Raw genomic sequence first — 19,872 nt, 5'->3', positions numbered from 1 at the left:
TCCTTCTGGTCACTACCCTGCCCCGGCCCCTGTGGCTCCTGCTGACTAGGGGTCTTTTTCTAACTTGCCACATTCTTGCCCCAAGTGTAATTTAGCACCAGGCATGAATAGCAGGAGATCTGGGTTCCAGAACAGCCCTGACATGAACTAGCTGTGTGACCTTTAGTAACTTTCCTTCTCTTGAGCCTTAGTTGCCTCACCTGTAAAACCAGAGCCAGGGCTGGACTAAGTGATCGATTTGCTGGGGTTGATAGCTTCAGGCACTTCCAGGAGTCAGGTCCCTGTTAGTCCAGAAACTAGGGGAAGCCTCCCTCTGTAGCTGACCCCCAGGGTGAGAAGTCATCCACTTGACGGTGAAAGTGAAGCTCTGAAACGGACTTAGAACCAGCCCCCTGACTCTCCCTGGCTCTGCCACCAGGCATCTCTCAGGAGACCCCCCACTGATAGCATTTCCGTTGTCCACAAGAATATCCTCTCCACCCTTTCCTTTGCAGTGGGTAAAAGAGACAGGCAGGGCTGGGTTTAATAGTTTTAAGGATGGGCTGGCAAGGCCCTAAACAGAAGTGTCCTGCCCAAGGTCACATAGCAAAGAAGAGAACCCAGGTGGCCACAACTCAGCCCAGTGAGAGCCCTCCCTCCCCAACTGCACACACGCTGCCTACTCCACCAGCTCCTGGGCTTTTCTCTACACCTCACTTCCGAGCCCTGGGCCACCAGCAGCTTTTGGACATAGGGGAAGCAGAAACCGCCCTAGAGGACCACACCTCAGAGAAGAGCAGGATCTCCCAGGTGATTTTGCTGTGAGACTTCAGGCAGAGAAGGCAGGCCTGAAAGCCGATCTCCAAGAAGGCGTGGCTCCAGAATGATGGCAAATAAAAACCCGGAGAGGCAGCACCGCCTGGAGACCAGCAGGAGGCCAGAGGAGCCACTCAACAAGCCACTCAGCTCCTGGGCCTTGGAACTGGTGAGCTCACTGAGGCAGGAAGAGCCCTGGGAGGGCCTGGGGACTGCAGATAAGGGTCCTGCGGGCAGATAGATGGGGCAGATGGAGGGAGGCAAAGGTTTGTGGTCCAGATGGTGGAGGAAATTCCAGGGGAGAATCACGGCAGTGGGCTGACACACGTCACACTGGGACAGCTGCGCACACTCACATGCATCCAGAGAGACAAGGGCAGACACGCACATCCACATGCACACACACCCAAAGGCAGGTACAAAGAAAAGACAGCCCCTCACAGGCAGGCCTCACCCCAGTCAGACCAACCTAGCCCTGCCTCATTCACCTGGAGGCGTGCAGTGTTGAAAGAGCTCCCCCTTCCACCTGCACACCCGTCTAGGGACACCTGTCTACCTACTGTGTTTCAGATGCCCATGGCGTCCTCCCAAACCCTGCTCCGCTGCTTTCTGGTCCTAGCGGTCACTGAAGGCTGGGGTCAACAGGCAGCCATCCCGGGCTGCTACTTGCACTGTAAGTAACCCTGGGAGCAGAGAGCTGGGTGGGAGCAAAGAGCCGATGGACTGGACAGAGGGGCAGGCAGCACCCTGGAGGGACCCAGTGAGGCTCAGGCAATAGGGGCTGGGCGAGCCTTCGCCAAGGCACCATCTACCGCTCGCCTGTCTTCTTCTAGCCTTCAATGTGACGGTGCGAAGTGACCGCCAAGGCACCTGCCAGGGCTCCCACGTGGCGCAGGCCTGTGTGGGCCACTGCGAGTCCAGCGCGTTCCCTTCCCGTTACTCGGTGCTGGTGGCCAGTGGCTGTCGACGTAACATCACCTCCGTCTCTCGGTGCTGCACCATCAGCAGCCTGAGGAAGGTGAGGGGGCCCAGCTCGGTGGTGCTCGTTGCCGGGAGGGGAGACAGAGGAGCTGGGGATCTAAGATGGCCTGAGGAAGGGGACTGGAACAGACACCCACCTCTCCCACAGGTGAAGGTGCAGCTGCGCTGTGGGGGGGACCGGAGGGAGGAGCTGGAGATCTTCACGGCCAGGGCCTGCCAGTGTGACATGTGTCGCCTCTCGCGCTACTAACCCATCCTCCTCCCGCCACCCTGCCCTTGGTCAGAGGGTTTACTGTTGGAGTATATCCTACATATCCTGAACCTCAGCAAGGACAACAGCTCCAACCCTGTGAGAAGAGGGGTGTTTCTGCCTCTTCCCCGCCTCTGCCTGGCTTCCTAACCAGTCCTTCATCATTTCATCTCCCTCTTTGTCCTAAATAAAGCACGCAGATCATGAGTTTCTCTCTTTATTAAATCTACCCCCAGCCAGGGAAAGGGGAACAGACCATGGTTACTGTGACCACCCCCACCCCTTGCCCCAGGACACAGGGAATCCTCTGCCTGTGCCCTCACCCCTCCCCCTGCCCAATAAATAAAAAGGGGACAAGGATGTACAGGGCAAGGGAGGGGAGGGAAGGAAGGAGGGTGCCCCAGGCCCAGGATAGTGTCTGTGTTGCAGGTGAGCTGGGGGAGAATAAATAGACCATGGATCCCATGGTGGGGTGAGGAAGGACCTCCCGCTGGCACAAGGTGGGGCAGGTGAGGGGCCGAGTCCCCTTGCCCTAGGCTGGGAGCAGGGGGTGGGAACCTGCCTGCAGTCTGTAGCCCAGCTTTGTGGGGCAGAGGCAGATCCCCGATGGCAGCTTCCTGGTCAAGTTTGCCCTGGTCAAGTCCTGCCAGGAGGGCCTGAGAGTTCTGTTGCCAGGACCCCCATCTCTCCTCCTCTCCCCCCCAGTGGAAACTGCCCACGCCGGGCCAGGCAGGAAGCCCTCCGAGCCCCCTCTGGCAAGGCCAGGAGTAGGTGTGTATCTCTCTGGACCCCTGGGCAGGAGGGAGATGGAGGGACTGACAGCTCTGGGTTTAGCTCCTCCCCTTCTGAGGATCTTTAGCTCTGACCTCCACCGGTGGCCACCTGGGGTGTAAGCCGCTGGAGCGGGGCCTCTTTGGCCCCCTGGGTCCCCTGTAACCGGCGTAGCCGTAGCTCCTCCAGGCCTTGCCACAGCTCCTGACGTTCCTGGGCCTTCTGCTGTTCCCTGGGGAGAGAGGGTGAGGCAGTTCCCTTACCTGGGGCCCCACCTGCAACTCAGCCTCCCTCACCACCACCCCACCTGCAAAGAGACTCCACTTAGGGGAGAAGGCACTAAGGAGAGACTGGTCCCAGCCTGTGGTCATGGAGTAAATGGATCAGCCTGGCCCTGAGAGGCCCCAGCTGAAGTATAGGATGCTCCATACCTGGAAGAAGTACTTGGGAGGATAATTGGAGGATGCAGGGGATAACTGGGCTTGGATGCCCCAGCACTTGGCAAAAAAAAAGGGAGAGACTTTAAACATCTGATCAGATGGGATGTGGGTTGTCCTCTTCGGTTCCCTCCAACCATTAGGAACTTGTTCTTTTCTGCTTTTCTCCCCTCTCCCTCCATGTCCAGCCTCCCAGCACTCACTGCTGCTTTTCCAGCTTGTAGGAGGCTGTGAGCTCATCAAATAGCTTCCCATTCATCTCCATGAAGGTCTTGAGCACATTGTAGATCAGAGACACAATGGTTCTTGGCAGGGTCAAGGGAGGGGGTGAGAGATGAGAGCAATTTCAGTTGGGTCCCACCTCCCTCTCTGGCATTCTGCCTGTCCCTGTGTCCCAAATACAGCATGCAGCCCTGAACACCACAAGCACTGCCCTCTGCCTGCCCCTTTCACCACCCCTCTGCCATCTTCGGATGCCTTCCCTGATCCTCTCCAGCTAGCAGTAAACTAGCAGTAACCCCAGTTCTGGACTGGCTGGCCCTGCCCCAGGTTCTGTGGGTTAGGTCAAGGCCCAGGCACTCACTGATTCCAGTGCTCCTTGGAGACTTGGTAGAGGGTCCCAAACACAGCAGGCAGCACAGTATGGCAGTTGTCCTCAATGAGGCTCAGGATATACTCATTGTTCCAGAAATACAGAGCCCGCTCTGCAACCTGGGGCAGCGAGATGGCAGAGTAGGCGCCTGGCAGTGGCTTCCCTGCACATGCAAGGCCTGGTATCCATCCGCAACCCAAAACCCAGGGCGCCCTGCCCTCCACACACCCCGTCTTTAGGGCTCATCTGACCCACGGAAGGAAGCAACATGGTGAGGTGAAAAGAACACTGGATTAGGAGTCCAACACTCAGAGGTGAATCCTGGCTCCACTACACACTGGCCACATGACTTTGGACAGGGTATTTAACCCCTCAGCCTCTGTTTTCAAATCTGTAAAGTGGGGCTAATAATAGCTACCTCCATATGGCTGTTGTAAGAATCAAATGAGGTATTCAGTAAACTGAAGTGCCAGAGCCACTGTGAGGAAAAATTGACAACCACCAGGTATGGCTCATAAAAATGAGAGAAAGTCTGCACACACGTGTAGGAGAACACCGGTTACGGCCAGCCTGGATGGTGTGGAGAAGCCTTGCTGGGCTCTGAAGTGGGGCTAATGAAATCTAAGGTCACTAAGAAAGCGGAAAAGTGATGACAACCATCCATCTCATTCATGGACGTTTGCTAAACATCTGAAATGTGTTTATGCTACCGTCTCTTCGGCTCTCATCACCACCTGTTGGCCCATCCACAGATAAGGAAGCCTAATCTGACTCAGAGTGGTGAAGTGATTTGCTCAAGGCTCCTCAGCCAGTGGGAGGTGGATCTGAGGCTTGACCCTAGGACTCCTGACCCTAAGTCCAGCATCTCCCCATTATTAGACCCAGGAAGGTCCAGAGGAGAAACTGACGGCAGAGGAAGCTGTGTTAGGTCAACTTGCCAACCTTACCAGTCCATACCCTGGCTCTCACCCCCACCCATTCCGGCCCCATACCTGGAAATGGGGGCTGGACACACAGCGAGCCACCTGCTTGAAGAGGGGCTCCTGGATCTTCACGAACTGGGAGGGCTCAATGACATCCAGAATCTCTTCCATCTCCCCCAGAAACATCACCTGGGGTGGGGGCAGGGACACAGGGAGCAGCAGTTCCCATCTCCCTGACACACACCTGACTGTCCTCTGGAAGCTGAGCCCTCCCAACCTCCCCGTGGTGGATATCAAAGCCCTTCTTCAGGGCTTCCCTGGTGGCGCAGTGGTTGAGAGTCCGCCTGCCGATGCAGAGGACACGGGTTCGTGCCCCGGTCCGGGAGGATCCCACATGCTGCAGAGTGGCTGGGCCCGTGAGCCACGGCCGCTGAGCCTGTGCGTCCGGAGCCTGTGCCCCGCAACGGGAGAGGCCGCAACAGTGAGAGGCCCGCGTACCGCAAAAAAAAAAAAAAAGCCCTTCATACCTCCTTCTGGGTACAGGTTTTTGGCCAGTATTTGAGCAGCCCCCGGATCACCTGTAGGGGTTGAGGCAGAAAAGAGTCAGACCTGCAGGGGTGGGGGCTTGCCCTTCCCCCCCAGAGGTACTCACATGCTCTGTCAAAGTGGCATCCTTCTCCAGGAACTGTACCACACAGTATGCCAGCTGCAGAGGGGCGTGACGGGGGAGGAGGAGGCAGAGAGAAAGAGGACAGGGGTCAGGAGGGGACCAGGACAGGACGCTAGACATTGGCTCATTTCCTATGTCTATTCTCTTAGTCACGGATCATTTACTGACCACCTAGGATACACCAGGCACCATGCTTGGTGTGCGGGGACACAACAATGACCTCACGGGGGAAACATTCAGCAAAGTAGTCCTTTCAAATTTTACAAAAGTTTCCTTAGCCGGAATCTGTATCATGATCTATGGGAATACAGAAGGAGGAGAGCTCAATCCTGCCCAGGCAGGCCGAGCGGCAGGGGGCTGGGAAGTCTTCAGAGGCCAGTGTCTGAGATCGGCCTTAAACGGTCACGGGGGTTCTCTAAGGTAGACGAACAGAATTAGTCAAGAAAAAGGTGAGAGAGGGTCCCGTGAGTTCACGCGTTAGTGTGGCTGAAATCAGAGTGCCCGGCTGGCCCTGCAGGCCCGGGTGGCTGCCGGGACCTCTCTGCCGTGGCGGGACCAGGCCTGGGCCTTACCTGGGCGTGAAAGACAGACAGGGACTTGACGGAGTGCAGGGGGATCAGGACCCGAACAAGAAACTGCTTGTGCTCGGTCTTCAGGGGCAGCGCAAAGCCGTTGATGATGCTGAGGAGGGGGCAGAAGAGATGAGGAGGGCTGGGATGACGGCCTCAGTCCCTCCTCCCAGAATCCTGATGCTCCAGCTGATGCCCAGAGAGAGTCACCTTCCTAAGATCTCCAGCAGCTCAGCCACGCCATTGAAGTGCTCCAGTTCATAGATGAACCTTTGAGAGGAAGAGAAGGATGCAGAAGGGCTCAAGGCAGTTGGAGCAGGCCCAGCCCTCCTCTCTGTCATCCTGCCTGCCCACCCCCAGCCTGCACATCAATCCAACTCTCTCCCCACCCAGAGGCTGTGCTCTCCCCCCCAAACCCCAAACCAGGCCCCACTGAGATCCACACCCACCTCTTTATTACCCTTCTCAGCCCAGCCACCAGTGCCACTTTGGGTCCCAGCTCAAACCTTTCTTCTTCTTCTCCTTTTTTTTTTTAATTTTTTATTGGAGTATAGTTGCTTTACAATGTTGTGTTAGTCTCTACTGTACAGCAAAGTGAATCAGCTATACGTATACATATATCCCCTCTTTTTTGGATTTCCGTCCCATTTAGGTGACCACAGAGCAGTGAGTAGAGTTCCCTGTGCTATACAGTAGGTTCTCATTAGCTATCCACTTTATACATAGTATCAATAGTGTACATATGTCAACCCCAATCTCCCAATTCATCCCACCCACCCTTTCCCCTCTGGTATTCAAACCTCTCTTCTATGAAGCATTCCAACTCGTCTCTTCCTCCCCGAGACCCTAACCCTCATGACCTGGCCCCCATCCAGTCCACAGGCACCTAGCCCGAGTCCTTCACTCTTCATGCCAATCAACCAAAAGAATGACAAACACTTACAGTGTCTATTCTGTGCTATGTGCTTCTCAAAATTATCCCAGGAGGTAGACCTTATTAGATCCATTATATAGATGAAGAAATCAAGGCTCAGCAATTCAATGAAACTTGCTCCAAAGTTAATAAGCAAGGGATCTAATACACTGAGCTCCTGGAGGAGAGGGATCCTATACTGAGCGCTTTGAAGGCACTGCCTCATTTCATCTTCATGATTATCTCTGTGTAGTACAGTTATCATTCCCATTCTAGAGACGAGGAAACTAGGAGAGAGCTTAAATAATTTGCCCAAGTTCACCCAAATATTTGAACCAAACTCAAACACAGGCTATCTAGCTCAAGAGCCAGTCTCAACTACAAGGCAGTGTGGGTCCCTGATGCCCAGTGGGCATTGGCGCTCAATACATATTTGCAGAAAGAATCTCATTCTTTGGGTCCTTAAGGCCTGGTGTGACTTTAGATCCTAGGCCCCCTGAACTGACCTAGTCCCTGCAAACCACTTCATCTCTCAGCCTCAATTTCCTCATCTGTAAAATGGAAATAAATACCCTTTCTCTACTGATCTCACAGGATTCGTACGAGCAAAAATTATATAATCCGTTGCCAAGAAAAAACCGGGCCCCCCAGCCCAGAAGCTTTTGCCTCTGTCTTCTCCCCATAGCTCTCTCCCTCCCTCCCCAGGTCCCAGCGGGGCAGGCCGCAGGCACCCACCGGAGGAAGATATGGCTGCACTGTTTGCGGATGTAGGCCCGGAGCCCCAGGAACTTTCCATAGACCCTGTGCAAGATGGTCTTGAGGTACTCACGCTCCCGAGGGTCCTCGCTATCAAATAGCTCCAGGAGCTGTGGGACACAGGATCAGGAGTTAGGAAAGAGGCCAAGCCAGGTTGCTTCCATCCTATCCCCACGCCACTCAGAGAGCCTGCCCCTGCCCCATGACACCACCCGGCCTGGGCTCCCCACTTCACCATCAGGACAAACTTTTGATCCACATATCTCTTGGCCACGGAGGGCTGGAAGTCTGGGCTCTCCAAGAAACGCAGGAAAAACTCGTATACCAGCTGGAGGGGGGGAACAGACGGAAAGGTGAGCTCAGGAGCAGCCTCCCCCCTCATCCCACCCTGTGGCCCTCATCCAACAGTCCAGGGCCTAAGGAGACCCTCTACCCTCTCCTCCGATCTCTTCTGAAACCCAGATCCCTGTCTTCCCCAGCCCTCATACCTGAAGATGTGGCCATGAAGGCTCAAGGTTGGGCTCATCCTCTTCAGGGTCAAATTCAGGGTTCTCACTGGGCGGCAGCGTCCGGAAGATATTCACTGAGATCTGAGGGGACACAGGGTTCTTTATGGAAGAACCCTTGAAGGAGGAAACCAGGACATCCCTCATCCAAAGTTTAACGGGCCTCAGCACCTACCCAAGCAACCAATTCACTCCTTGGCAATCATTACCTGAACATCTAGTTCATGGATAGACCTGGGCCCAGGGTTGGGGACCCAGGGGTGGATGAGATACATCCCTGCCCGCTATCAGGTGCAGTCCAGCAGGGAAGACGAGATGGAAAGTGGTAAGGTCTAAGGACATTCTAAGCAGCAAAAGGGAGATTTCTAGCTTGGGCATTGAGAGAGGCTTCATGCAAGAGGCAGCACCTGAGCCAGGCCATGGCGATAAGGAACGTGGTGGGAGTGCACACCAGGCCTCAGGAGAGCATAAGCAAAAGCGCAGAGTGGGACAAACCCAGGAGGCACTGAGTAACCTACACTAGCTGGGTACTGGGCAGCAGTGGGGCTGGGACAGGGGTTGCGGGGGAGCAAGATGTGGGCCTTGAGGCCAAGCCAAAGACTGTGGGTTTATTCTCCACACGGGGGCTCCGCAGGCAGGCTTAGGGTTCCCATGGGCACCAAGCCCTCCCCCAGAGGCCAGGTGCCAGGTGCTCACCATGCGGATGATGTCTGGGTAGACAGGCTCAATGAGGACCCCCCGAGTGCTCCCCACACACTCCACCAGCTCATTGAGCGCCGCCCGCTTCACCTCCTTCCCCTTCAGGTCAGCCACACAGTCCAAGAAGTCAAACATCACCCCACACTGGGCCAGCTTCCGGCTCAGCAGCTCATGCAGCTCAGAGGCTGGCACATCTGGGGAGGAAGGAGGGGGCTGAGCCTGGGCCCCAGCTGCCACAGCGCTGGGCAGGGGTGGGCCCTCCTAATCCCTGAGGCAGGCTCCTCTGCCCCCCAGACCCCATGCTTGTGTGCCATCTCCCGCTCCTTGCAGAAAGCAAACAACTCCTGTCCCACCCTCCATTCTTGTGAAGTAAAGGAGCCTCACCTCTTCATCCCAACCTAGGCTCGGAGAACACGATAGCCTGATTGTAAAGCATGGTAACAGACCCTGGCTGCCTGGGCTTTCCACAGGTGCCCAAACAGCCACTGCCTCCCTCTCACAGGCGGCACTCTGTTCTAAGAGCCAGAAGTGGGGAGAAGAGCCAGCACCGAGGACCTCTCGGGTGCCCTCTGCCTCAGCCAGCTGGGGCCTGTAGCCCAGAGCTGGGGGGACTTCACGGTGACTGCAGGGAAGCATGCTAAGCACCTGCCCCAGGACCCCGGCAGCAGCTGGGCTGCTAGTGGCCTCCTGGAACCCAAGCGGTAGGCCCCACCCTTGGCCCTGGTCTGCCCCCCAGGGTGGCGCCACCTCCAGATGCCCCACCTCCAAGGATGACAGGCCAGTCAGGCCATGCGTCAGCAGAGAGGGTAGAGGGCTGGGGGGTGGCGGTCAGGTCGTGGACTCCCTGGCCTGGAAGGGGCCGTCCAGACTCCCTCTGATCGCAGCTGCCAGCTGCTTCCCACCCCCCCACCCCCAAACCTCACGGGCCCACTCCAGGACTCAGGTAGCCCCGGGGCCAAGAGCCGGGCTCACCTTTGAGCAGGGGTAGTGGGATGAGTTCCTGCTGGTTGCTCTGATAGCGGAACTGAGAGGAGCTGTGGGACCGCCGGGGCCGGGCCCTGCGGAGGGAACGGCGGGAGAAGCCGTCCACCTTGTCGGGTGGGGGCACCGGGGACAGCCCTGGGGACGAGGGGCTGCCGGGGGTGCTCGCGGGGGGCAGCTTCGTCTCCATGGCGGTCAGGCGGTGGGCCAAGCCTTCAGAGCCCCTGAGCTTCCCTCTGGGCCTGCAGGACGCTGCGTGAGGCTGGGCTGACTAACTTGGGCCCATCCTGTGCGGTGGGGAGGAGCACAAGCACAGTCCTGGCCCCCCCCCCAGGGCCTCTGGCAACTGCCCAGTCCTGGGGGGCAAGCACGGTAGAGAGGAGGATGGCTCAGGTCTCAGGTCCTTCCTGAGGGTCGGAAGAGTCCAGTTAGGGTTCCCACCCTGGCTCTTTTAAAACAGAAGTCAGGGCAGAGAGGTCAGCAAGAAAGAGACAGAGAGAGCCTGTCAGTTCTTTCAGGACAGCGTGTGGGGCTGCGGCGGAGCGCCCAAGTCTTCTTTCCCTCCTACCCTGGCCCAGACCCTAAAGAGAGGTGCAGCCCTCTCCCACAGGAGACAGGGCCCTCCCTTCTCCCGGACTGAAAGGCCCCAGACTCCAAAACAACCCATCTCGAAATAGGGCCTCTCCCGCCAGCCAGACCCTACCTGGAACGGGGACCTCGTTCCTCATCCCTGGCCCCTAACAGAATGGGGCCCCCGTTTCTGCTCCACTAATCCGGTCACCAGGGACTTCCCCAAGAATGAGGGTTCCCATCCCCCTGACCCCCCCACGACCCGCAGCCTCCCCCCCCTCAGTTTCTCCTTCCTCGCCCCCAGATCTCATCTGCCTCTCGAGGGGGGGGCCACTCACTTCTCAGATGCCCAGACTTTGGTCGCCGACCCTCCAGGGGCTGCCGGTGGGGAGGGGAGCAGCTGTTCAGGGCTCCCGAGCCGCGGTCCGGTTCAGGGCGCTGGCGCTGGGCGGCGGCGCTCCTGGGTTCTCTCTCTGGCTCCGGGGGGGCCGGAGCGTGCACCCAACTCAGCCCCGGGTCGGGGTGCGGGCGCCCGACGGGCTCTGGGCTGGCCGGGGCAGCGCGCAGACCTCTCCTCAAGTCGTGGCACCCGACCCGCGCAGCACCACAGGAGACCCGGCTCTGTGCGCACCGGCACCCGCCGCCCAGCTGCTCACGATGACATCAAGTCACCTCCCCCAGTCGGCCCGCACATCCCCGCGGGTTTGGGGGCCGGGGGCGGGGGTGGGTGGGTGGGTGGGGTGCTGCGTCAGGAAGTTCCCGCCCGGGGGAGCTGGGAGATGTAGTCCCCTCACCGATAAAAGCGGCTGCCTGACCAAAGGGGTAATTCCTGCGGGCACCCAGGGACAAGACTGAAGCTGAGCGGGAAGGGGTCCAACTGGCGCTGGGTTCCTGCTTTCTGCAAGGGAGACTGCATAGGGAGAGAGGAAGACTCAGGAGTCTGCACCAGGAAGCTGGGGGCGATGCCAGGACTCCGGCAGGAAAGAGGCCCAATCCTATGTCAGGCCCAAAGATTTGGCCTGCTCCATCTGTGCCCCAGGCATTCCACCCCCAAGGGAACCCCACCCTCACTAGAGAATGGCTGGACGCTTCAAAACCCCAGTAGAAACTGGCACTGGACTGGTTAATAGTCTGCAGTGAGCCAGTGCCTGCTGGGAGGGGTGTGGTGCACCCAAGGCTGCTGGGAAATGCAGTCCTTCCTCAGGCCTGCAGTCCCCCTCCCGTCCCTTGCTGTCTAAGGTGACATCATGATCTGGGTTTAAAGGGCCAGCCTAGGAGTGGCAAAGCATCAGAGCAGGGGGTGCTCCTTGGTGCTGCCACCCCACCCCAGGCAAGCTAGCCTCCCTGGATGGAACTCCCAGGCCCTCTGGGACCCAAGATGTGCTACTGGGGTCTCCTGTTCAAAATCCTGCTGCAGGGTATCCAAGGCGCAGGTGGACTTCCAGGAGTTTGGCATTCCTGCCAAAATTTTCCGGCTTGTAGTCCGGGACCCCCTTCCTAGCACTCTGGACCCCAACACCTTTCATTCCCCTGGACTCCATCCCCTACACTACACTGTGAAATCTCCACCCAGCAATTTTGTTTTGTTTTGTTTCTTGAATTTTATTTTATTTATTTTTTATACGGCAGGTTATTATTAGTTATCTATTTTATACATATTAGTGTATACATGTGAATCCCAATCTCCCAGTTCATCCCACCCCACACACACCCCACCCACCGCTTTCCCCCCTTGGTGTCCATATATTTGTTCTCTACATCTGTGTCTCCATTTCTGCCCTGCAAACCAGTTCCTCTGTACCATTTTTCTAGGTTCCATATATATGCGTTAATATACAATATTTGTTTTTCTCTTTCTGACTTACTACACTCTGTATGACAGTCTCTGGATCCATCCACGTCTCTACAAATGACCCAATTTTGTTCCTTTTTATAGCTGAGTAATATTCCGTTGTATATATGTACCACATCTTCTTTATCCATTCGTCTGTCCACGGGCATTTAGGTTGCTTCCATGACCTAGCTATTGTAAATAGTGCTGCAATGAACATTGGGGTGCATGTGTCTTTTTGAATTATGGTTTTCTCTGGGTATATGCCCAGTACTGGGATTGCTGGGTCATATGGTAATTCTATGTTTAGTTTCTTAAGGAACCTCCATACTGTTCTCCATAGTGGCTGTATGAATTTCCATTCCCACCAACAGTGCAAGAGGGTTCCCTTTTCTCCACACCCTCTCCAGCATTTGTTGTTTGTAGATTTTCTGATGATGCCCATTCTAACCGGTGTGAGATGATACCCCATTGTAGTTTTGATTTGCATTTCTCTAATAATTAGTGATGTTGAGCAGCTTTTCATGTGCTTCTTGAACATCTGAAAGTCTTCTTTGGAGAAATGTCTATTTAGGTCTTCTGACCATTTTTGGATTGGTTTTTTTTTTAATATTGAGCTGCATAAATGGTTTATATATTTTGGAGATTAATCCTTTGTCGGTTGATTCATTTGCAAATATTTTCTCCCATTCTAAGGGTTGTCTTTTCGTCTTGTTTGTAGTTTCCTTTGCTTTCAAAAGATTTAAGTTTCATTAGGTCCCATTTGTTTACTTTTGTTTTTATTTCCATTACTCTAGGAGGTGGATCAAAAAAGATCTTGCTATGATTTATGTCAAAGAGTGTTCTTCCTATGTTTTCCTCTAAGAGTTTTATAGTGTCTGGTCTTACATTTAGGTCTCTAATCCATTTTGAGTTTATTTTGGTGTATGGTGTTAGGGAGTGTTCTAATTTCATTCTTTTACATGTAGCAGTCCAGTTTTCCCAGCACCACTTATTGAAGAGACTGTCTTTTCTCCATTGTATATCCTTGCCTCCTTTGTCATAGATTAGTTGACCATAGGTGCGTGGGTTTATCTCTGGGCTTTCTATCCTGTTCCATTGATCTATGTTTCTGTTTTTGTGCCAGTACCATATTGTCTTGATTACTGTAGCTTTGTAGTATAGTCTGAAGTCAGGGAGTCTGATTCCTCCAGCTCCATTTTCTTCCTTCAAGACTGCTTTGGCTATTCGGGGTCTTTTGTGTTTCCATACAAATTTTAAGATTTTTTTGTTCTAGTTCTGTAAAAAATGCCACTGGTAATTTGATAGGGATTGCACTGAAGCTGTAGATTGCTTTGGGTAGTATAGTCATTTTCACAATACTGATTCTTCCAATCCAAGAACATGATATATCTCTCCATCTGTTTCTGTCATCTTTGATTTCTTTCATCAGTGTCTTATAGTTTTCTGCATACAGGTCTTTTACCTTCTTAGGTACGTTTATTCCTAGGTATTTTATTCTTTTTGTTGCAAAGGTGAATGGGATTGTTTCCTTAATTTCTCTTTCTGATCTTTCTTTTTTTTTTTTTTTTTTTTTTTTGCATTACGTGGGCCTCTCACTGCTGTGGCCTCTCCCGTTGCAGAGCACAGGCTCCGGATGCACAGGCTCAGCGGCCATGGCTCACGGGCCTAGCCTCTCCGTGGCACGTGGGATCTTCCTGGACCGGGGCACGAATCTGTGTCCCCTGCATCAGCAGGCGGACTCTCAACCACTGCGCCACCAGGGAAGCCCTCTGATCTTTCGTTGTTAGCGTATACCAATGCAAGAGATTTCTGTCCATTAATTTTGTATCCTGCAACTTTACCAAATTCATTGATTAGCTCTAGTAGTTTTCTGGTGGCATCTTTAGGATTCTCTATGTATAGTATCTTGTTATCTGCAAACAGTGACAGTTTTATTCCTTCTTTTCCGATTTGTATTCCTTTCATTTCTTTTTCTTCTCTGACTGCCATGGCTAGGACTTCCAAAACTATGTTGAATAATAGTGGTGAGAGTAGACATCCTTGTCTTGTTCCTGATCTTAGAGGAAATGCTTTCAGTTTTTCACCATTGAGAATGATGTTTGCTGTGGGTTTGTTGTATAGGGCCTTTATTATGTTGAGGTAGATTCCCTCTATGGCCACTTTCTGGAGAGTTTTTTTTATCATAAATGGGTGTTGAATTTTGTCAAAAGCTTTTACTGCATCTATTGAGATGATCATATGGTTTTTATTCCTCAATTTGTTAATATGGTGTATCACATTGATTGATTTGTGTATATTGAAGAATCCTTGCATCCCTGGGATAAATCCCACTTGATCATGGTGTATGATCCTTTTAATGTGTTGTCGGATTCCGTTTGCAAGTATTTTGTTGAGGTTTTTTGCATCTGTATTCATCAGTGATACTGGTCTGTAATTTTCATTTTTTCTAGTATCTTTGTCTGGTTTTGGTATCAGGGTGATGGTGGCCTCATAGAATGAGTTTGGGAGTGTTCCTTCCTCTGCAAATTTTTGGAAGAGTTTGAGAAGGATGGGTGTTAGCTCTTCTCTAAATGTTTGATAGAATTCACCTGTGGAGCCATCTGGTCCTGGACTTTTGTTTGTTGGAAGATTTTTAGTCACAGTTTCAATTTCGTTACTTGTGATTAGTCTGTTCATATTTTCTATTTCTTCCTGGTTCAGTCTTGGAAGATTATACCTTTCTAAGAATTTGTCCATTTCTTCCAGGTTGTCCATTTTACTGGCATAGAGTTGCTTGTAGGAGTCTCTTATGATGCTTTGTATTTCTGCGGTGTCCGTTTTAACTTCTCCTTTTTCATTTATAATTTTATTGATTTGAGTCCTCTCCCTCTATTTCTTGATGAGTCTGGCTAAAGGTTTATCAATTTTGTTTATCTTCTCAAAGAACCAGCATTTAGTTTTATTGATCTTTACTACTGTTTTCTTTGTTTCTATTTCATTTATTTCTGCTCTGATCTTATGATTTCTTTCCTTCTACTAACTTTGGGTTTCGTTTGTTCTTCTTTCTCTAGTTCCTTTAGGTGTAAGGTTAGATTGTTTATTTGAGATTTTTCTTGTTTCTTGAGGTAGGCTTGTATTGCTATAAACTTTCCTCTTAGAACTGCTTTTGCTGCATCCCATAGGTTTTGGATCGCCGTGTTTTCGTTGTCATTTTTCTCTAGGTATTTTTTGATTTCCTCTTTGATTTCTTCAGTGATCTCTTGGTTATTTAGTAACGTATTGTTTCGCCTCCATGTGTTTGTGTTTTTTACGGTTTTTTCCTTGTAATTTATTTCTCATCTCATAGTGTTGTAGTCGGAAAAGATGCTTGATATGATTTCACTTTTCTTAAATTTACTGAGGCTTGATTTCTGACCCAGGATGTGATCCATCCTGGAGAATGTTCCATGTGCACTTGAGAAGAAAGTGTAATCTGCTGTTTTTGGATGGAATGTCCTATAAATGTCAATTAAATCTATCTGGTCTATTGTTTCATTTAAAGCGTGTGTTTCCTTATTAATTTTCTCTCTGGATGATCTCTCCATTGGTGTAAGTGAGGTGTTAAAGCCCCCCACTATTATTGTGTTATTGTCAATTTCCTCTTTTATAGCTGTTAGCAGTTGCCTTATGTATTGAGGTGCTCCTATGTTGGGTGCATATATATTTATAATTGTTATATCTTCTTCTTGGATTGATCCCTTGACCATTATGTAGTGTCCTTCCTTGTCTCTTGTAACATTCTTTATTTTAAAGTCTATTTTATCTGATATGAGTATTGCTACTCCAGCTTTCTTTTGATTTCCATTTGCATGGAATATCTTTTTCCATCCCCTCACTTTCAGTCTGTATGTGTCCCTAGGTCTGAAGTGGGTCTCTTGTAGACAGCATATAGATGGGTCTTGCTTTTGTATCCATTCAGCGAGCCTGTGTCTTTTGGTTGGAGCATTTAACCCATTCACGTTTAAGGTAATTATCGATATGTATGTTCCTATTACCATTTTCTTAACTGTTATGGGTTTGTTTTTGTAGGTCCTTTTCTTCTCTTGTGTTTCCCACTTAGAAAAGTTCCTAAAGGAACTTTGTTGTAGAGCTGGTTTGGTGGTGCTGAATTCTCTTAGCTTTTGCTTGTCTGTAAAACTTTTGATTTCTCTGTTGAATCTGAATGAGTTTCTTGCTGGGTAGAGTAATCTTGGTTGTAGGTTCTTCCCTTTCATCACTTTAAATATATTGTGCCACTCCCTTCTGGCTTGTAGAGTTTCTGCTGAGAAATCAGCTGTTAACTTTATGGGAGTTCCCTTGTATGTTATTTGTCATTTTCCCCTTGTTGCTTTCAATAATTTTTCTTTGTCTTTAATTTTTGTCAATTTGATTACTATGTGTCTTGGCGTGTTTCTCCTTGGGTTTATCCTGCCTGGGACTCTCTGTGCTTCCTGGACTTGGGTGGCTATTTCCTTTCCCATGTTAGGGAAGTTTTCAACTATAATCTCGGGTCCTTTCTCTCTCTCTTCTCCTTCTGGGACCCCTATGATGTGAATGTTGTTGTGTTTAATGTTGTCCCAGAGGTCTCTTAAGCTGTCTTCATTTCTTTTCATTCTTTTTTCTTTATTCTGTTCCGCAGCAGTGAATTCCACCATTCTTTCTTCCAGGTCTCTTATCCGTTTTTCTGCCTCAGTTATTCTGCTATTGATTCCTTCTAGTGTAGTTTTCATTTCAGTTATTGTATTGTTCATCTCTGTTTGTTTGTTCTTTAATTCTTCTAGGTGTTTGTTTTTTGATGCTTCTAGGTGTTTGTTCTTTAATTCTTCTCGGTTTTTGGTAAACATTTCTTGCATCTTCTCGATCTTTGCCTCCATTCTTTTTCTGAGGTCCTGGATCATCTTCACTATCATTATTCTGAATTATTGTTCTGGAAGGTGCCGATCTCCACTTCATTTAGTTGTCTTTCTGGGGTTTTATCTTGTTCTTTCATCTGGTACAAAGTCCTCTGCTTTTTCATTTTGTCTGTCTTTCTGTGAATGCGGTTTTCCTTCCACAGGCTGCAGAATTGTAGTTCTTCTTTCTTCTGCTTCCACCCGGCAGTTTTGCCTAAATAAACAACTGGTCCATGTGAGCATCAGGAGTGGGCAATGAAACCTCACGATGAAGTCAGGGAGTGGGCTGGGGCCCTTTTTAGAGTCTTCCTCACTCTGCCTTAGGCCTTTTTGACCACTCAGTGCCCCAGTGGAACCACCTAGCCACCTCCCCTGCTGCAGAGGGAGCCTGGGTACCCAAGAGGTACTCACCTACTGGAGCAATAAAGAGCAAAGGCCACAGTTTAGCCAGGCTGAGATCCAGGATGAAACCCCTTGCTCAGCAGGTCTTGTCTATCTGGCTCTTGGTGACCTCGTCTGTCAACTGGAAACCCATAATCTTCTCCTTGCCCATCTCCCAGGCTCAGGAGATGAAGCCTCTCCCACGCCCCTGCAGAAGAAGCTGGGGGAGGGCAGGCCCACCAAGCCTTCTACAACCAGGTGAGGACCCCGAGGCCCAGAGAGGAGAAGTGCTTTGCCCAGGGTTACATAGCCTACCATCAAAGCTGGGACCACGGTCCAGGCCCCCACCTCCCATGTCCTAAGTCAGGAGCACGCCAGTGCCAGCCCCCTATCCCAGGTCCCCTGGGGGCTAGTGCCCTGAACTCTGAGGGTCTCCAGGCCAGGTTGGCCATGGAGGGTTGGTGCTTTGTACAAAGGGAGTGCTCAGTTTGAGGACTGGGGTACTGAAGTGTGGAGGACACACATAAGACTTCCTGCAAGAACTAGCCTTTGAACTGTGTCTCAGAATAGATACAATGTCACATGGTGGGTGGGGAGTTAAAAATTATTTTTTAAATCATCTTTCTTGGGGTATCATTCACATACCACAAAATTCACCCAGTTTGGTGTTGTTGTTTAATGAGTATAGAATTTCAGTTTTGCAAATGAAAAAGTTCGGAAGATTAGTTCCACAGCAATGTGAATACACTTAGCACTACTGAATTGTACTTTTAGAAATGGTAAAATTTATCATGTATATTTTACCACTATTTAGACAAAATGCAAAATCCAGGCCCTCCACCATGGCCAAGTCAAAAGCCACAGCCCCCAGGCTACCTTCCGTGATCAATTTTACACCTATCATTATCCCACTGAGGAAATTCCCAGAGGGGCTTCTTCTGGGTGGGCCATTCCTAGGGAAGGGAGAGCCTCCCCCTAGGGCCCCTGAGGCCTAGAGAACCTGGTTTGCCTTATAAGTTCCCACCTATCTGATGTGGGGAGGCCCCCAAGAAGCCCCACAAAGCCTGGCCCTCTCCTTTTCTTTCTGTGGGGAGGAACCCTGGCCCCATACTTTTCCAGACCCCTGAGTTCTCTGAGATCCAGTTGTCCAGTGCCCAGGGCTACTGTATTTGTTGGATTTCTGTGGAGTTCACTGTGTATTGTCTAGGGGGAGGTGGCAGGAAGGAACTTTCTATCCCTCTGAGTCCTATCTACTTCTCTGTTGTGGCACAGACACTGCACTGTGTCCTGGCCACAGAGGGAATCAGGCTTAGGAGTGGACTCACAAGCACCCACTTCTGAGAGACAGATGTGGCTCCTAGTAAAGTTACAATGAAAGACAAGATTTGAGTGCAGCCTCAGTGGCAGAAAGCCAACCTAGGAAGCAGCCACCCCAGATTGGAGGTCTGTCTGGATATAGGGAATGGCCCGGTGTCCCCACCTTTTGCAGGTGGTACTCTCCATTCCCACTGCAGGGGAATGGTAGCTCCCTCTTAGATGGAACATAAGGACAACTTTTCCTAGACTCCAGAATCTCCCTTCTATTCCCACTGCCTTTGGGAGGAGAAGTGATGCTTGTTCATTCACTTGCTCCACAGGCACTTAGGCACACAACCTCAGTTTTCCTCTCCGTAAAATGGGGGTATTAATAGTGCTGTTGCCAAATTCTTGGCTCCCTGTACACCAATGCCGAATAAAAATACGGAGACAGAGATTTGGAAGGTAAGAAATAGGGAGGCTTTTTTAATTTTCTTTGCCAGGCAAAGGGAAGACAGTAGGCTAGCACCTCAAGAACTGTGCTCCCCTTCCTGGGGAATTACAGGGATCCTTATAGGGGAGTTCGCAGTCTGAAGTAAGTGATAAGGATCAAAATGGTGAATGTCTTGCATTCTTCTTGCATTATTTCAAAACAGTCACTGCTGCAGTCAGGCAAGCTGGTAATTGGGTCCGTTAGTCTCTGGGTAATTGGTCTGGGACCTCCTTTCTGAAATGCAAACAGCTACAAGGGGTGATTTGCTACTAGAGATTATAGGGAAAGCAAATACCAGGTGCAGACTGTAAATTACACAGGATTAGTGGTGACAGGTTAGCTTTGTGAAGGGCAAATCTAGCTACAGACATTACAGTTTAGTAACAGTTAAAATAAAACTAGGATTGACTCACTCTTTCAGGCCAGGTTATGTTTCTTCTCTAGCCTGTTCACTGTTCCCTTTATTTACCTTGTTCTCAGGAGAGGGAAAACTTCATTTCTATTTCTGCTGCAACAGTGCCTCCCTCATGAGCCTGTGTGGTGAAGAGCAGATGAAGTCATGCATG

General features: G+C 51.1%; 2 protein-coding genes across 3 annotated transcripts; one reads left to right on the top strand and one right to left on the bottom strand.

Annotated features, from left to right (window-relative positions):
* The first annotated feature begins 1,194 nt into the window (after nt 1-1,194).
* On the top strand, nt 1,195-2,181 carry GPHA2 (glycoprotein hormone subunit alpha 2). Its single transcript, XM_081239594.1, has 3 exons — nt 1,195-1,468; nt 1,629-1,813; nt 1,925-2,181. The coding sequence occupies exons 1-3, from the start codon at nt 1,366-1,368 to the stop codon at nt 2,024-2,026; spliced, it is 390 nt and encodes a 129-aa protein (XP_081095720.1). The 5' UTR covers nt 1,195-1,365; the 3' UTR covers nt 2,027-2,181.
* Nucleotides 2,182-2,245: 64 nt separating this feature from the next.
* On the bottom strand, nt 2,246-11,571 carry PPP2R5B (protein phosphatase 2 regulatory subunit B'beta). 2 transcript variants are annotated; one of them, XM_081239273.1, is made up of 15 exons: nt 10,752-11,571; nt 9,835-10,291; nt 8,860-9,056; nt 8,146-8,247; nt 7,893-7,985; nt 7,637-7,767; nt 6,199-6,258; nt 5,992-6,100; nt 5,402-5,455; nt 5,277-5,327; nt 4,819-4,938; nt 3,818-3,945; nt 3,438-3,539; nt 3,229-3,294; nt 2,246-3,029 (listed from the first exon to the last, which is right to left on the bottom strand). In XM_081239273.1, the coding sequence occupies exons 2-15, from the start codon at nt 10,031-10,033 to the stop codon at nt 2,882-2,884; spliced, it is 1,560 nt and encodes a 519-aa protein (XP_081095399.1). In that variant the 5' UTR covers nt 10,034-10,291; nt 10,752-11,571; the 3' UTR covers nt 2,246-2,881. The 2 variants fall into 2 exon arrangements, with proteins under 2 accessions (XP_081095399.1, XP_081095400.1); XM_081239274.1 differs by lacking the exon at nt 3,229-3,294 and having other exon boundaries at nt 10,752-11,544.
* Between the last annotated feature and the right edge of the window lie 8,301 nt (nt 11,572-19,872).

Source organism: Mesoplodon bidens (genome assembly GCF_964165515.1).
Source record: "Mesoplodon bidens genome assembly, chromosome: 7".
Lineage (NCBI taxonomy): Eukaryota > Metazoa > Chordata > Mammalia > Artiodactyla > Ziphiidae > Mesoplodon > Mesoplodon bidens.
The sequence above is the reverse complement of the archived record's forward strand: the minus strand, read 5'-3'. Positions and strand labels throughout refer to the sequence as shown.

Coding starts and splice junctions, on each gene's coding strand:
- GPHA2 (XM_081239594.1), top strand. CDS start 1,366: ATGCCCATGGCGTCCTCCCAAACCCTGCTCCGCTGCTTTCTGGTCCTA. Junction 1,469..1,628: donor CCCGGGCTGCTACTTGCACT/GTAAGTAACCCT, acceptor GTCTTCTTCTAG/CCTTCAATGTGACGGTGCGA. Junction 1,814..1,924: donor CCATCAGCAGCCTGAGGAAG/GTGAGGGGGCCC, acceptor CCTCTCCCACAG/GTGAAGGTGCAGCTGCGCTG.
- PPP2R5B (XM_081239273.1), bottom strand. CDS start 10,033: ATGGAGACGAAGCTGCCCCCCGCGAGCACCCCCGGCAGCCCCTCGTCC. Junction 8,248..8,859: donor ACCCAGACATCATCCGCATG/GTGAGCACCTGG, acceptor GTGTCCCCTCAG/ATCTCAGTGAATATCTTCCG. Junction 5,328..5,401: donor ATGCCACTTTGACAGAGCAT/GTGAGTACCTCT, acceptor CAACCCCTACAG/GTGATCCGGGGGCTGCTCAA.